This window comes from Oryctolagus cuniculus, chromosome 9 (assembly GCF_964237555.1).
Source record: "Oryctolagus cuniculus chromosome 9, mOryCun1.1, whole genome shotgun sequence".
NCBI lineage: Eukaryota > Metazoa > Chordata > Mammalia > Lagomorpha > Leporidae > Oryctolagus > Oryctolagus cuniculus.
In genome coordinates, this window is record NC_091440.1 from 126,263,314 (window position 1) to 126,279,320 (window position 16,007).

The 16,007-nt window shown below is 42.4% G+C and overlaps 1 protein-coding gene across 2 annotated transcripts in view; it reads left to right on the forward strand.

Annotated features, from left to right (window-relative positions):
* FAR2 (fatty acyl-CoA reductase 2) overlaps positions 1-16,007 on the forward strand; it is a 163,931-nt gene that overhangs the window by 90,109 nt on the left and 57,815 nt on the right. For both annotated transcript variants that reach the window (XM_051850370.2, XM_051850368.2), the window contains exon 2: positions 14,836-15,062. In XM_051850370.2, coding sequence (XP_051706330.1) covers positions 14,874-15,062 — 189 coding nt within the window. In that variant the 5' untranslated portion in view covers positions 14,836-14,873. The remainder of the gene's footprint in view (positions 1-14,835; positions 15,063-16,007) is intronic.

Below are 16,007 nucleotides of genomic sequence, written 5' to 3' on the forward strand. Positions count from 1 at the left end.
TGTGCATTTTTGGCTTAAGGCAGTTGGAGTTGGAAATGGGGACAAAAATAGGGGATCTGTCAGTTATTAAGGAAGTCCTAGCTGATGGTGCCAGTTGTTCCAAAAAGTGCTGTTTTGCTTCCTGGACTGTCACTATCAACAGCAGGCTGGCTTTCTGCAAGGCTGGCTTAGAGCAGGCTGCCTTCCAGGTAATTATTTTAGATAAGGGGTTGCTTTCCTGGACATGTTGTCACAGGTTGTAGGTCAAAGTTCTGTTTAATTGTTATGCCCCATTTGTGCAGATATCCAGTCTCTCAGCTGCACCTGTGAAAAGCAGCCATCACGGTGCCATCATGTAGTAGGCATGCAGTAGACAGAAGAAGTCTCTACAAGTGCCGGATACCATGGCCATTTGGTACAGTTTCCCTGATGCACAGATCTGGATCATAAATGGGAGGGTGTGGAGAAGCTAAGAGTCTGCTGGTATACGTGGTCCTTTTCTGTGGACCTCAGCCATGATTGGAATGACATTTTGATTGTGAGCAAAACACCTCTGCATTCCTTACCAGAATCCCTAATTGCCACCCCATTCATTTCACTTTGGGGAACTGTCCACGCCATAAACAAACTCCAGGGGTCCCAAAGTCAGGCTGAGTTTAAGATGTACTCTGGGGACATTGGTGAGGTGAGCTTAAAGCCATGTGCACTGTTTAAAGTTCAGTAAGAAGAACTCCTTCAGGAGGAGAGACAAAGCTCCTTGTCCTCAACAGGTAGCTCCATTGTTCTGCGCTGTGTCCCCAGCATCTACCCAAAAGCAGCTGCATCAGTCTTTCTCAACTTAGATCCAAAGCTGTTGTGAAGACAGTAGGTGTTACCTTGTTCTCATCTGCTGGATCATTTGGTTGTTTCTATACATTCTTATTTTGCCCGTGTTCCTAATGTCTGGGTTAAAAATAAATCACAGAACTTAAAATGATAGGCAAAATCTAGAACATCTATTTTGGTCACTTCCTCCTCCCGAAATGCTGAATTCCAGAAAGAACGTGCCGATGAACACATTACATGAAAGGCTACAGCACTGTTCACTGAAGAAGAAAGCAAAGATGACTTGAAGTGGCTTCCTATTAGTGTCAGTGTGAAGTGCGCTGAATCTCAACTTTAAATACTAAGCTTACGCAAATGATTTCACAGAAACTCATTCCAGGCCAGTTCCTTCATGGTGTTCACCTCAATAACCACAGGCTGAGCTTGCATGTGAATGGGCAGAGCTGCTGGAGAGACTCGGATTTCACCCATCAAAGACCTGCATTAGCAACCAGCCATGACTAGTATGCATTTCAGCCTCCAAAGCTCCACTTAGCCAGCCATCTGTTCATTAATTCATTCACTTAAACAGCATTGATTGGATGCCTATCATTTACCAGCCCTAGAGATACCAAGTGAGTGCACTGCCCTCCCCTCAAAGAGCTCAAGCGTAAGATATGAAATCAATGGTGAATACAAATGTAGCTAGAGACAAGGTCTAATCGAACTTTTTTATTCAGTTATGCTGCCTGGGGTACATAGTGATGACTCCGGTGTCTACCTTTAAAGAACCTACGTGGCAGAAAAGTTATGTATGCAATTATACTTCTCCAACAAAGAACACGGAAGTAGATCAGAGAAAAAAAAATCAAACATCCTGAAAACTCAAATGTCTTTCCACTGTTTCTTCTACCCATCCCTTCTACTCCAGCCTCATTGATACAACGGTATGGGTCAAGTTCTGTCCACCGTTTTAAAATAAATCTTCCCAACAATATTCTTTCCATTTTACAAATAAGAAATCAGCTTCTGGCAATTGCTGTCAACTTTGCCTAAGATCATGGCTAGACAATGGTAGAACTAAAATTCAAGCCCATGCTGCTCCCTGTAGGTGGCAGTACTGACATGAATATTTTCCATGTTTAATCAGCGAGCATCCCCATCCAGATCTAATGAATCAGAATGGGATGGGAGGGCTCCCATCTGTGATTTTAGTAAGTGAACACTCCAAATGGTTCCTATTGACACTCAAGAATGAGAACCCTCCTGCCTTGCCCCTGGTTCAGCGCTTCCTATCTCTGGTCTACACCACTGCCATACACCCCATTGTGTATTTCCCTTTCTATTCTCAGCCCCTCTGATTATTATGACTCCCTTGCTCAGAAACTTTCAGTCCCTATAAAAGCTGCTCTTTATATGGGCACTGAGGTTTCCATAGATAATCTGCTGTTGTCTATTCTCACCTAGGGTGCCTTGCATCTTTTTGGGAATTATGTTCAAAAACATGTGTTTCACAGCACACAAACAATTTCCTGTTTATCAAAAGAAGTCAAAACTGCTTCATGTAGTCAGCTGAGTGTTTTAATATTTTATATTGTTATTTGCTATTTTATGCTCAATAGACTATGTTTTATATATTATTATTTTCAAGAGAAATAGCAAGTTCTGTAGACAGGTTCATGTAAGGTTTATTCAGTGTGGAATATGTAAGTACTTTGGTTTAAAGACAAATGCCTAGAATCTTACTGACTTTTTGAGTAGACATCAGTGTACATTATCAGAGAAAAATAACAGCGTTGTTGGCGGCTTAGTATTCTGACATGACAGTAGATCTTATGAGAGAATTTTGATGAGGAAAGGATGAGCCTTAATTCAGAATCTTATGCTTCCTGAAGATCTACCTGCTATCTTTTTATAGCCACCTTTTTATAGCTACTCAAATATTTCTTTAGATACTGTCAGCTTACTGGCACAGGTTAGGATCGTTAACACCAACAGGAAATAAGGAAATCCAGCTTACCATATGATATCAGTTTGCACATTACTAACCAACCTTCATATTAATCAGTTTTAAAACTAATTTCCCATGTGGTTCAGCAATAACTATTTGATATGCAGCAATCACTAAGCCCTGGAATCTCCCTACAAAAAGTGATTAGCACTGTTATCTTTTCTTTTGATGGATACAGTTAGTAAATATTGTGTCTCATCATTGACTTGAACAAATTCTGATAGCCTACATACCTGTGAAAGAACGATGTATTTTCATATACAAACCACTGTCATCATTTGGGTGCAACAGTGATTTGTGCAATGATGTTGTAGCAATTTTTAATTGTTCCATGAATCAATGGTCCCATTCTTGGACTAAGTTCATGATGTGAGAGCTCAGCCTCATTTTAATGTAGCTCCTGTTAAAGGTCCTCACTGATTCCAATGATTTTCTTTCCATGCAATTTCCTTGGATGGATAAAATGTTGAGATACCCTTATATGGATGAGGAAATAGAAACTTCCAGGTTCATTTGGAAACTCTTTAGAATGACTCCGAGTATTTTAACCCATGTGAGACTAAATTAGGGTGCTTTGCCATATAACCTTTTCGTGTCACAGTGAGGCAACGTATTTATTTATCCTATCATCTGTGCATGCATTTGCACTGTTTTTCCAAAGTCCTTTAAATAGTCATTTGTTTTACCATTTACTGCTGGGAAGCAGAAACAATAATTTTTGAGTCTTAGTGATTTAGTTGAGAGTCTGTGTCTCCATCCACTTCTTCCTGTGTGTATATTGTTACGGGTGACTTCTGCGAGCTCTGTTGCTTTTAATGAATATGTAGAATACTGCAAACCATGGAAACTCAGAGTCAGAGCCGAGCTCTGCTTCTTCCTTTGTTGTCTGTATTCTCTTACTCGGAATGTGGATTCTCAAGCAAGCAGATTATTTTATACACCATTTTTAAAGTAAAAGAAAAAATACAGAATCATAGGGACCTCATGGATTGATATTAAGGGTATGGTCTAGGGGCCAGCACTGTGGCATAGCGAGTAAAGCTGCTGCCTGCAGTGCCAGCATCGCATATGGGCACTGGTTCGAATCCTGTATGCTCCTCTTCTGATCCAGCTCTCTGCTATGACCTGGGAAAGCAGGAGAAGATGGCTCCAGTGCTTAGGCACCTGCACCTGCATGGGAGAACCAAAAGACACTCCATTGCTCCTGGCTTCAGATCAGCCCAGCTCTGGCCATTGTAGCCATATGGGGAGTGGACCAGCAGATGGAAGACACTTTCTCTCTCTCTCTCTCTCTCTCTCTCTCTCTGCCTCTGCTTCTCTGTCACTCTGTCATTCAAATAAATAAATCTTTTTTAAAAAAAAGATACGATCTAAAATGCTGACTGTAATCTGGCATCACAACAGACTCAATGGAATTTCCTACAGCAGCTTTTCACTTAGCACCAACATCTGACTCAGTGGGGTGCTCCTGGGCCCTAAATCAGCATTTTTAATCCAGAATCTCAGAAAGTGCGTTTTTGATAAGAAGTGATTTTTATGAGCTTTCCAGTTGACTCAGATGTCCTCTAGTTTTGTGAACCACCACCCTCCCATCCTGACTTTTTGTATCTTTAGTCCCACCTGACCCATTCATTAAATCAATAACACAAGGGCTTTTAAAAGTTCATGGAGGGGCTGGCACTGTGACATAGTGGGTTACGTCCCTGTCTGTGGTGCCAGCATCTCATATGGGCGCCAGTTCATGTCTAGGCTGCTGCTCTTCCAATCTAGCTCTCTGCTTATGGCCTGGTAAAGAAGAGGTAGATGGTCTAGGTGCTCAGGCCTCTGCACACACATGGGAGACCTGGAAGAAGCTCCTGACTCCTGGCTTCAGATTGGTCCAGTTCAGGCCATTGCAGCCATTTGGGGAGTGAACCAGCAGATGGAAGACCATTCTCTCTGTCTCTCCCTCTGTCTGTAACTCTATCTCTCAAATACATAAATAAAGTCTTTAAAAAAAGTTCATAGAAAATTAAAATTAAAAAAGTAGGTTTATTTGGACATAAGGAATGTTGAATTCCATGCATAACTTCTACATGGTACAAATTTTTCATGAACTTTTTGAAGATCTCTCACCCACATTGATTTCAAATCAACAAATATAACCTAACCTTTTAATTCCATGTTTCTCAAAACTTTTTTGAAGTACCCTCATATTTACTGAGCCACTTTTCATTACATATTATTGTGCTTGTTAGTATGTGAGGACTGATACAATATTAAATACAGTGGTTTGCCAGGTAGTCAAGGGTGACTTTATGTGAGTTTATTACTGCATAACCACAAGATATTTGGGCTCAGAATCCTAGCAATAGTCCTAACATGTAGCAGGCCGAACAAAAGCCACAATGCCCATCATAGGCATTGTGGTGCCATGGGCTCCTGGCTCTGGACTTCAGTCTGGCCTAGCCCAGGCTATTGTGGACATCTGGGGAGTGACCCTGCAGATGGAAGACCTCTCTCTCTCTCTGTCTCTGTCTCTGTCTCTGTCTCTTGTTGTCTGTCAGTCTTTCACAAAGTAAATCTTTAAAAACACAAGTGGGGTGTGCGGGAGAGAGAAAGACTTCATTCTCAGACCACTTGGAGCAAAAGCCTCTCCTGTCCATTACTTTGATTATTAAAACCATTCTGTGAGGCAGGTATACTATCAATTAACAGAAGAGAAAGCTGAGGGGTGGGCACTGTGGCACAGCAGCCTGTAGCCCATATTGAAGTTCTGGTACTAGTTCTGCCTACTCTGCTTCAGACCCAGCTCCCTACTCACATGTCTAGGAAGGAAATAGAAGATGACACAAATAGTTGGGCCGTTGCCACCCATGTGTGAGGCCTGGCTGTTGGCTCTGGCTTGGCCCAGCCTTATCTGTTATGGGAATTGGGAATTAAACCAGTGGGTGAAGGATGTGTGTGTGTGTGTGTGTGTGTCTTTCAAATAAATGATAATAAACTTAAAAATAATTCTGTTCATTAAAAGATGTAAAAGAAGTACTATATGTGCTGAATGTGTTTAGGAGAAAATGCGAAGATTAATTTTGTGTGAACTTAGCTGAGCCACAGAAATACGTTTGTGAGGGGAGCCCCAGTATCCTTGAAGACTTCTGTGATTTCTCTTCTATAAAACAGAATAGACAAATGGGAGCAGCTGCCACTGAATTAGAAAACCTAAATGCAATGAGAGTAATTGGATCCCAGGCCTGCCAAATGGCAACACTCAACTGCCACAGGCAAGATGTGCATGGCCACCATAACATACAGAGGAGAACCAAGGCAGAAAGAAGCACACACCGACTTCCAGGGACCTGTGGCACCAACAATCATGACATGTTCCTGGGTGTGAAACAGATCCACATGGGCAGGAAAGTTCTAGGTCAACTGAACAAAATGTTTGACTCATAAAAACAGAGATGCACAGGCCATCAGTGAATTCTCAGACTGGAGCCATTGTTCAGATCCAGATGGCCAGATGCCCTTGTAGAAGGACCCTCAAGTTTCTTCTGTCAGTCTTTCTCCCAGCCTTTCCCAAAGGTACCTCTTGCCTGGGTAGCTGTGAGTTGAAGAAAAGGAAATCATGAGACCTTCCAGGCATGATTACACTCTGGCTCTCAACTGTGGCCTTCTGCTCAGAGGAGGGATTTGTGGAGCTCAAGAGCTCAATGGACTTTTAGCACAGGTATGTCTCACGGTGGGCCCCCGAACCCATCCTGTGCTCCTCTTCCCAGTTCCAAGTGTACACAGAAACAGACGTACTCAGCCACTGGCAAAATCCCCACAGTATGTCTCCACCCTATAGAGTGAGCTCTGTTACTGTGGGAAAGGCCAGGCAGAAGCCCTAGAACTGCCATAGTAACCCAAAAGCAATGCCACTTCTTGGAAAGACAACCGAGATCGATGGCACCAGAAAGGATTTGAAGAGGCAGGGGTTTGTTTCCCATCCCATCCCCATTCAACTCATGCATTTGGCCTGTGCAGGAGACAAAAGGATTTTGGAAAACGGCAGTAGATCACTGTAAGCTGAACGAGATAGTGAACACCAACCACATCTGTACTGGATGTGGTTTCTCTGCTTGAGCAAATTAACACCTCCCTGGTAGCTGAGACACATCTGTTGATCTGGCAACTGCCATTTTCTCTACCCCTGTTAGTGCGGACCACCAGAATCAGACTGCTTCACTCTCCTTCCTGAGTGGTATGGCAACACCGCAGCCCAATGTCAGAATTGAGTTTGCATGGATCTTGGTTGTCTTTCCCTCCACAAGATCCCACATGGTCCATGATTGATAGCATCATGCTGGTTGGACCTAAGGAGTGAGAAGTAGCAATGACCTTAACCTTACTGATCAGGCAGCTGCCTATCAAAGATAAGAAGTAAGTCTGGCAAAATTCAGTAGCTTTCTTCCTCTGTGAAATTTCTAGTGTTTCAGTAGTTTTGAGCGTGTCAAGATACTTTCTTAGGTATCTATCTATCTACTGACCTACTTACCTGCCTACCTATCCTTCTATCTTGTTGGTTTTATCTCTCAAAATTTCTAGACTAATATAATGGTAATTTATATCATTTTTAAAAGTCTTTAATCTTGATGGAGGAGGTAGAGGGGTGAGAAGAATCACCATGTTCCTAAAGTTGTAATTATGAGGAGTATGAAGTTTGAAACTATAAAGCTGTATAATTCTCAGACATTCCTACAGACTTACTATTAAGAGTACTGTTTAAAAAACTTGCCATGGGGCCCCAAATCCCCTTAAGCTGGGTGGTAAAAATAGCATTTTAAATGTTAAAGAGATCATATAGATAGGATTAAGTGTTAAAGTGATCATGTAAATAGAATTAAGATAGAATTAAAAAGGAGGGAATGGTCCAACATGGGAAGCAGTCCATAGAGCAGACTTGTATTATGAGAGCTAACAGTAAAACTTGTTCTAAAAGATTTGTTTTAGTGTAGTAAGTGGGGATATTCTTATGTATCATAAGTTTTAGTTATGCCTCAGTGTCCAACTCCACTGCTTATTTTCTTAGGTGTTTCCTTAATTAATGATAAAAACTTGTTCTCAAGGACTTACTTTCTTTTATTGTATTAAATGGAGGATATTATTAAAATTTTTTAAAAAGTCTTTAATCTTACACAAGTACAAAAAACAGGTTGGAGCTGATGTTGTGGCATAATGGGTAAAACCAGCACCTGTGACACCATCATCCCACATGGGCACCGGTTCAAGTCCCAGATGTTCCACTTGTGATTCAACTCCCTGCTAATGCACCTGGGAAAGTGGTAGAAGATGGCCCAAGGGCTTGGGTCGCTGCAACCACATGGAAGACCCAGAAGAAGCCTCCAGCTCCTGGCTTCAGCCTGGACCAGCTCTGGCCATTGCAGCCATTTGGGGAGTGAGCCAGTAGATGGAAGATATCTTTCTTTTTCTTTCTCTTTTCTCTCTCTCTCCCTTCCTCCCTCCACCCCTCCATCTGTCTCTGTAACTTTGCCTTTCAAGTAAATATTTAAAAGAAAAAAAAAAGAGTTGGCTTACTATCCACTTGGATGGATTCCTATACTCATTGGACTAACACATCAACCATTCTTTCATTTGATGTAATTTATTAACCACCAAGAGGAAATAGAAAGCATCAAGATTTGCATTTGATTGTGGCTGCCTTGATATTGTCTTATAATCTTCATATGTTAACTAATGCTTTACTTATCTCTTATGAACATTGGTAACAATCCCTTGCATTTTAATAACACTTCACTGTTAATGAGGGGTCTTACCTAGTTACTGTTCATGCCTAATGTAGTATTAGCTCATAGTAGACACTCAATACATGTATTTAACAAGTTATGTAGAAACGATGGATTTAGGCCATATCTTTTCCTTTTTCATGTCTATTAGACTTGCCTTCTTAAAAGACTTGTAGATGAACTACACAGGAATAAGCTAGGAGTGTATCGAGGTGACTGCTAAATCGGAGGTACATAAAGCCAGCTTGGCACACCCCTCCCTAGATGGGACTGTTTCCAAATGGATTTTTCTCCACTGTGGCGCACCATGCATCCAGTTAGCAAGACCAGGTCCCAACTGCTGCACACAGAACCTCTAGGGGTTCATATTCCTTTTCCCAGAAAAAATTTATGTTAAACAAGCCCATATAATGAAAGGTCCCTCAATTCATTTCTGAATTGTATACCTTGGGACATACTCGGGAAACTACAACAACAAAAACAGCTCTCTGAAGAAAAGCACTTTTGTCGCTAAGTGCTTGATAAGCAGATGTGTGACTAAAAATAGAGATTTTTGAAGCCGTGGATTAATAAGGTCATCCTAAAATACCTGTCCACATTTCACAGATATGTGAAAACTAAAATCGTATGTTTCCTTCATAATAAAGGCTTATTCTGGAATTTAGAAGGTTGATGTAAATTATTCTGAAGAGATATTTCACTCAGGAGTTAAAAAGTGAGTGCCTTTCCCTGTTCAAGCACATTGGGTTGTGTGCTGGTTTTCACAGGCTGCTTTAGCAAACACCACAGACATGGTGGCTTTAAACAACACTTGCTTATTTGCTCACAATTGGGCAGGCTGCAAGTCCACCATCAAGGCAGCAGTAAGATCAGTTTCTCGTACAGCGTGTGTTCCGGCTTGCAGACTGCAGTTTGCACGGAGTCCTCACATGGTCTTTGCTCTGTGCCAGCACAGATAAGAGGGCTCTGCGCAATCTTCCTCATCAGGACTTTGGTCCTATCAGATCTGAACCACACCCTTATGACCTCGGTTAACCTGTCTCACCTCCCCAGGGCCCTGTCTTTAAATACCTGCACACTGCAGGTTAAAACATTACTGCACAGTGCCACCTGGGCCACCCTTTTATAAACTATTTAAATATATCTCAAACAAGGGAGTTTGTTTTGCAAATTACCTTATACCTGTTGTGTCCACAGCAAATAAAGAGTATAAAAATACTGGCTGTCACTGCTTTCTAAGAACTTGTTTGTAAACCGTATGCTTTAGATTATCTTTTGAAAACTACAGATATGAAATAAGACTGTTCACCTTTAATTCCTCCTGACAATTACACAACTTCCTCCCCTCCCATCAGTTACACTAATAGAATCCTAGAGATTCTTAATGCGCATTGTTTGTACGTGTTCTTTGTTTAATGTTATTTTGTAAATGCTTTCCCTTAATTTGTATACTGACTGAAAGACTTTCCATGCTTAAGTTTTTAAAAGATTTTATTTATTTGAGAGGTAGAGTTACAGACAGTGAGAGACAAAGAGAGAGGTCTTCCTTCCATTGGTTCACTCTCCAAAGGGTCACAACGGCCGGAGCTGCGCCAGGAGCCAGGTGCTTCTTCCTGGTCTCCCATGCGGGTGCAGGGGCCCAAGGACTTGGCCCATCCTCTACTGCTTCCCTAGGCCATAGCAGAGAGCTGGATTGGAAGAGGAGCAGCCAGGACTAGAACCGTCACCCACATGGGATGCTGGCGCTGCAGGTGGAGGATTAACCTACTGCGCCACAGCGCCGGCCCCTCCATGCTTAATTTTGATGAGGCAGAGCAATGTTCATTTCCTGTGATTTACAAGGCAGCACTGATTTTTACGTTAGACTAGTCGATACAATTGTGCCCATCATCAGCCTGAACTCCATTTGTATGAAATCTCTCCCAACACACAGCATTCTTTGAATCTTCAAAACACAGCAACAGAATTACTCATCGGTGAGATAGAAATGGTTATCCATGGAGTCATTTCTAGACAGCCAACAACACTCAGCTGCTCCACACTGGCTCCATTGCCACTCTTTGCCAAGTTTGTCCTGGTAGGTTTCTGACGGACAGTGAGAGGCTCGAGCTATGTGAAAAGTGGGGTTAGTGCACTAATATAAAGCACAGAGAGGAGAAGAAATTTGGTCAAGAGTGGGAAATTGTTCTCTGGGAAAGTCTTCCTTCCTCTCCACTTTGAACATGATCAAGATGTGCCACATATGTATGTAATTTGCACAGAGAAGCAAGTCAATATAAACAATGCAGAGACTGGCCATGGATTACATTTGCACAGGACTTCACAAGCAGAAATTTAACTTGTAAATTTTGACTTAAGACCCATGTGTTAAATATTATAAAAATGAAAATTAAAGAAGATTCTAGAACAGTTCTCAGGGAAGGAGGCAGTTTTTTGCTAGGGGCACATTTGGCAGGGTAAATTTTGGGCTCACACCTGGTGGGGTGGGGGTAAGAGGAGCTGCCACCTGATGGGCAGCCAAAGGCCAGGGTGCTGCTAAGCATCCCATCTCTCCCAGAGACCTTCCCTGGACCAGAAGGATCAAAAAACTGTCAGCAAGACCAAGATGTGAGAAGCAAAACACCATGTTTCTTTTGAAAAATATTTCTCCCCAAAGGATAGCCAAGACACTTGGATAAGCCTGTCTCTCTTAAGTATCGGAGTTCTAATTTTTGATTTTCCAGAAGATCCACCCTAAGAGCACAGTTTCCATGTGAAGAAACTTGAAACAAATGTGTGACCTGACATGACTACTGACTTAAGATTCCTTCTCGAGAGATGAGAACAGCCCAGTTTCACTACCAAAAGGAAAGCAAAAACTATCACTGCTTATGACTGTGGAAAATTGGTGACCTCAGGGAGAAAAAAATACTCCAGAATAGAACAGAGGAATATAAGCCACATATGGCCCCATCATTGTGCTCCCTTGAGATGTCAGGACATTCAGTGAAATACATAGGCTGACTCCCAAAAGCCCCTTCTTTTCTTCAAGAATCAGGTATCCTACATCATATAGGATTGTTGGGAGAATTAATAATCTGGAGATGAAGACTCTGTGGCCAAAAATATCCTACACGAAGGATCTCTGTGAGACCTCAGTGGAAAGAAGGGGCCATCAAAGAAGAATGTACTTTTCTCTGAAGGGAAGAGAGAACTTACACTTTGCTTATGGCCGTGTCCAAATAACGATAGCGTCTATGGTCACAAAAGGCTTCCATAGCTTTAGTGTGGCAAGAGCCTCGGGTAATCACTGACACCATAAATAAGAGTGTCAATTGTTAGAGGAACAACAGAAGTCACTGTGCACTTGCTCCCCATGCAGGACCTCTGTCCTTAATGAGTTGTACTATGAGAATTACTGCAAAACTTGTTCCCCAACTGTATCCTAGATGTTATGTGTGTGGGGGGTGGAAACTGTTGAAATCTATATTCAACATAGAGTTGGTCCTCTGTATATAAAATCAAACTAAAAATGAACCATAATAAAAAAATAAAAATAAAGGTGATTTATTGGAGCCAGGGATATAGGCATACTATGTGCATTTACCAAATCCACCCCCCCCCCAACTTAGTTACAATTTGCTGATTGGAATTAAGCTAGTTTGCTTGTTTTCACTCACTTCATGAGTTACAAATGGAACATGGTCTTTATGTCTTTCCTCTCTGCCTAACTTTCCCAAATTTTATCAGTTCCACATCCAGAAAACTCCCCCTTTGGCCTGCAGGGATCTCTTCTTCATTTTTATTCATATTGTCTGCACCTTTTCAGTAATTGCTTTGTAGTATTTTGTGTCAGCTATACTTTTTTATATTCTGCAACACCTAATACACAGTGCAATAAATATTTTATTGAATTAAAAAAATAATCTGGAGATGGTCAAAGCGAATTAGGCTTCTCAGAACCTCAACATGAGAAGGGACAGGGTACCCTCTCTCTCAGCAGCCCAGATTCAGTCAGCTGTGCTAAACATATTCCTTACTTGAGCACTGTGTATGCTGCATTACTGTGTGAAATTTTAATTCTAAAAAGGTATGAATTTATTTTAATGATTTACATGAGGGGTTAGCAATTTCTGCACATCACAAAGTTGTCATGTATCATATTGGACTTCATGGAGTCAGGAACTGAGCTGCATCTTGGGAATGGAAACAAGAGGTGGAAACACAAGAGGTGTTTTTCATCAACACTGGAGCTGGTTAGAATCACAGCCGCAGTCTCTCTGCCGCCTCCTCGTGACAAGCAGGGATGAGGGCCAGGTTCCTGTTCTGTTTTCTTGTCACGGCACTCAGTGTACCCTGCAAGTTTGTGTGGCGATGGAGAAGTATGTGACTCCAGACACAATGGGCAAACTCCACTCTTCAGGGACACATTTCAGTCTTCCGGTGTCTCCCAAGAAGCAGGCTCATTAAAGACATCTTTCTCCTTACCACTTGAAATGCTATGTGGCACAACTGTGCACTTTAAATCCTAGGTTGCAAAACTGTGCCTGGGACTAAAATAACAGCATCTTTACATTTCTAGAGAACACAGTTCAGCTATAGCATATGATACGGTGAGACAGGCACCTTTAGAACAGATGAGCAGGGAAGTCACCATACCCAAACTCAGTTACCGTTCCTGATTTTCTACCAACCACGTGCTTTATGCCTCAGATCACGTTAGAGGAGTATGTCTAAGTGTCTCATGCATAAAGGAATAGGCAAGACGTATCACCAAGAACCATTAGAGCAGTTGGTAAAAGTGCTTTACTTGGCTCTTACAATGCATGTTCTTCTAATTCCAAAAGAGAGTAAATACCACATGGCACCTCTTAAATATGTACAATTGTTGCCAGCTAAAAATAAATCAGAAAAAGAATGAATTCAGTAAAACAAATGTAAGAAAAATCTATAAACTATTAAAAGAAAAATATAAACCAGTGACTGTACAAAGAGCAATACTTGGGTGTAGGGGATTGGCAACTTAGGTTTCTAAGGGTTTTACATACATTCACTCATTTCATCTTGCATGCCTGTTAAATTATCCCGTGTTACCGATGAAGAAATGCAGCTGGAGTGAGGAGTCATCTGCCCAACATCACACAGCTCCTACATGCGAGCTGGTATCTGACTTCAGCCCTGTACAGAACTTACATGTCCACTAGGATGCTCACCTGCCTTCCAAACTTGGTTCCACCGCTGCTTTGAGCTTCACCTCAGCAAGTCAAGAATAACACTCATCTCAAGAGCTAACCTCCTGAGAAACTCATCAGGTAGATTGTAGTATGATTAACATCACGCCACAGGACCAGCACATTAGTAACTTGTGAAAGATTCAGAAGTATTCTTAAAAAAAAAAATTTTTTTTTTTCAGGGAGTGAGCACTTAGTGTAGAGGTTAGGATTCTGTGCCCCACGTCAGAGTACCTGGGTTTGCTTCCTGGCTCCTGGCACGAGTTCTGGCCCAGCGCCAGCCTTTGGGGACATTAGAGGAGTGAATAGCAGACAGAAGCTCTTTCAGACTGTCTGTGTCTGCCTCTCAAATTAAAATATATTTGTGACATGAACTCTCATTAAAAAGGGCTTGAATGGTAACTCAGTAAACGTGGCTAATGGAATTTGAAATCTGGATTTGCTAAAGAGAAGGGCGCTGATGCTCCCCGTTTTGTTTTCTTCGTAGCCTTTCTAACAATCTGCAGTTACCCTGTCTGTGTGGTTCTGTGCCTCAGCACTGCTGGCCTCCCTTGCTAGGTTAACAGCCAGGACCTGGCTGCCTTGTTTACCTACATCTTCAGGACTCAGAGAGGCTGGCACGGCAGGTGCTCAAAATTGTGCTGGAACACCCTTCTCTGCCTCCAAGTTTCAGCTCCAGTGTCTCCAGCTATAGCATCTTCCAGAAATTTCCAGATCCTGCTAAGTGCCCCTCCTCCATGGTCCCCACCACCACCTTTTTTAGGACTTCCCGAATTTTATTTAACCATCTCTTAAAGCTGTCTGTCTCCTCCATGTGATTGCAGGCATACCCTTGGGAACAGGAACTGTGTTGCGCTCTTTTCCTCTCTACGGTTCCTTGCACATAGGGTAGTGTGTCAAGTGAGCTCGGCAGATCGCGATGGAAACAAATCAGGTTGCCCGTAAGCCGTGATGTTCTCACCAGGCCTGACCTTTCATCCTGCATTCAAAGCTCACATTTGACAGGACTCGGCATTTGAGAACAACTTCTGTAATGTAATGTTTCCTTATTTCTCTTCCTTTTCAGGAACCTCTCTGGAGCTACACAACATAAAGGGAGGAATCATGTCCATGATCGCGGCTTTCTACAGTGGCAAGTCCATCCTCATCACAGGGGCCACGGGCTTCATGGGCAAAGTGCTGATGGAGAAGCTGTTGCGCACCAGCCCCGACCTCAAAGTCGTTTACATCCTTGTGAGGCCCAAGGCTGGCCAGACGCTACAGCAGAGGGTCTTCCAGATCCTCAACAGTAAGGTATGTCTTAAGGGAGGGACCTCTTATGATGACGAGCAGAGCCCTAAAGCAAGGCGCCAGCTCCGTCCCTCGAAGCTAGTGGGGGCCAGAACGTCCGCATGGCCAAAGGTCAGAGGCTGATCAAGGTAGCAGCCACCTCGGTGCAGAAATCCATGGGGTTTTCTCCAAAACAAAGGCGACGCTGCCTAGGCTCAGGAGGGGGCAGCTGAGGAAATTCTGGGAGTTCTGTTCTGTATGTCAGCAAGAATCAAAATTCTCAAGCTCCCAGAGTGTGGGGCAGGTGGGCACCTGGCACAGCTGTGAAGACACTGCTTGGGATGCCCACATCCTCCCCTATCAGAGGGCCTGGGTTCCAGCCAAATTCCAGCTTCCTGCTGAGGCAGACGCTGGGAGGCAGCAGGTGATGGAGGGCACAGCGCTTGCATCCCTGACACCCGAGTAGGAGGCCTGAATTGAGTTCTGGGCTCTTGGCTTTGGCTTGGCCCAGCCCTGGCTGTTGCAGGCACTTAGGGAATGAACCAGAAGATGGAAAGCAATCAATCAATCAGTCTCTCTCAAATGAATTGAAAATTTTTAAAAATCCTTCCGAGTAGACGCTCTGGATTTGAAATCTGTCACAGTTCATCTAAGCTCTTCACTAATTCTCCTCTAAATTTAATCTAGTTTTTTAATCCCCAATTTTTTGGATATTCATATGTTCTGTTGCATACGGAGGAAAGATTCCTAAGGAGTCTGCAATAAGCTGTCAGTTGTCTCAGCTCTACAAGATTTAGCAGTTATGTCTTTTATTGTTGCAAACTTGCAATTTCTATTACCCCAGAATTTATTCTAAGGTAAAAACATTGGAAATGAAATATAACTGTGAATAAGCATTTGGATGTCTAAACTCTGTTTCCTCTAAAAAACTGTAATATATATATATCAAGTTTTAATTTTTAATTTTCA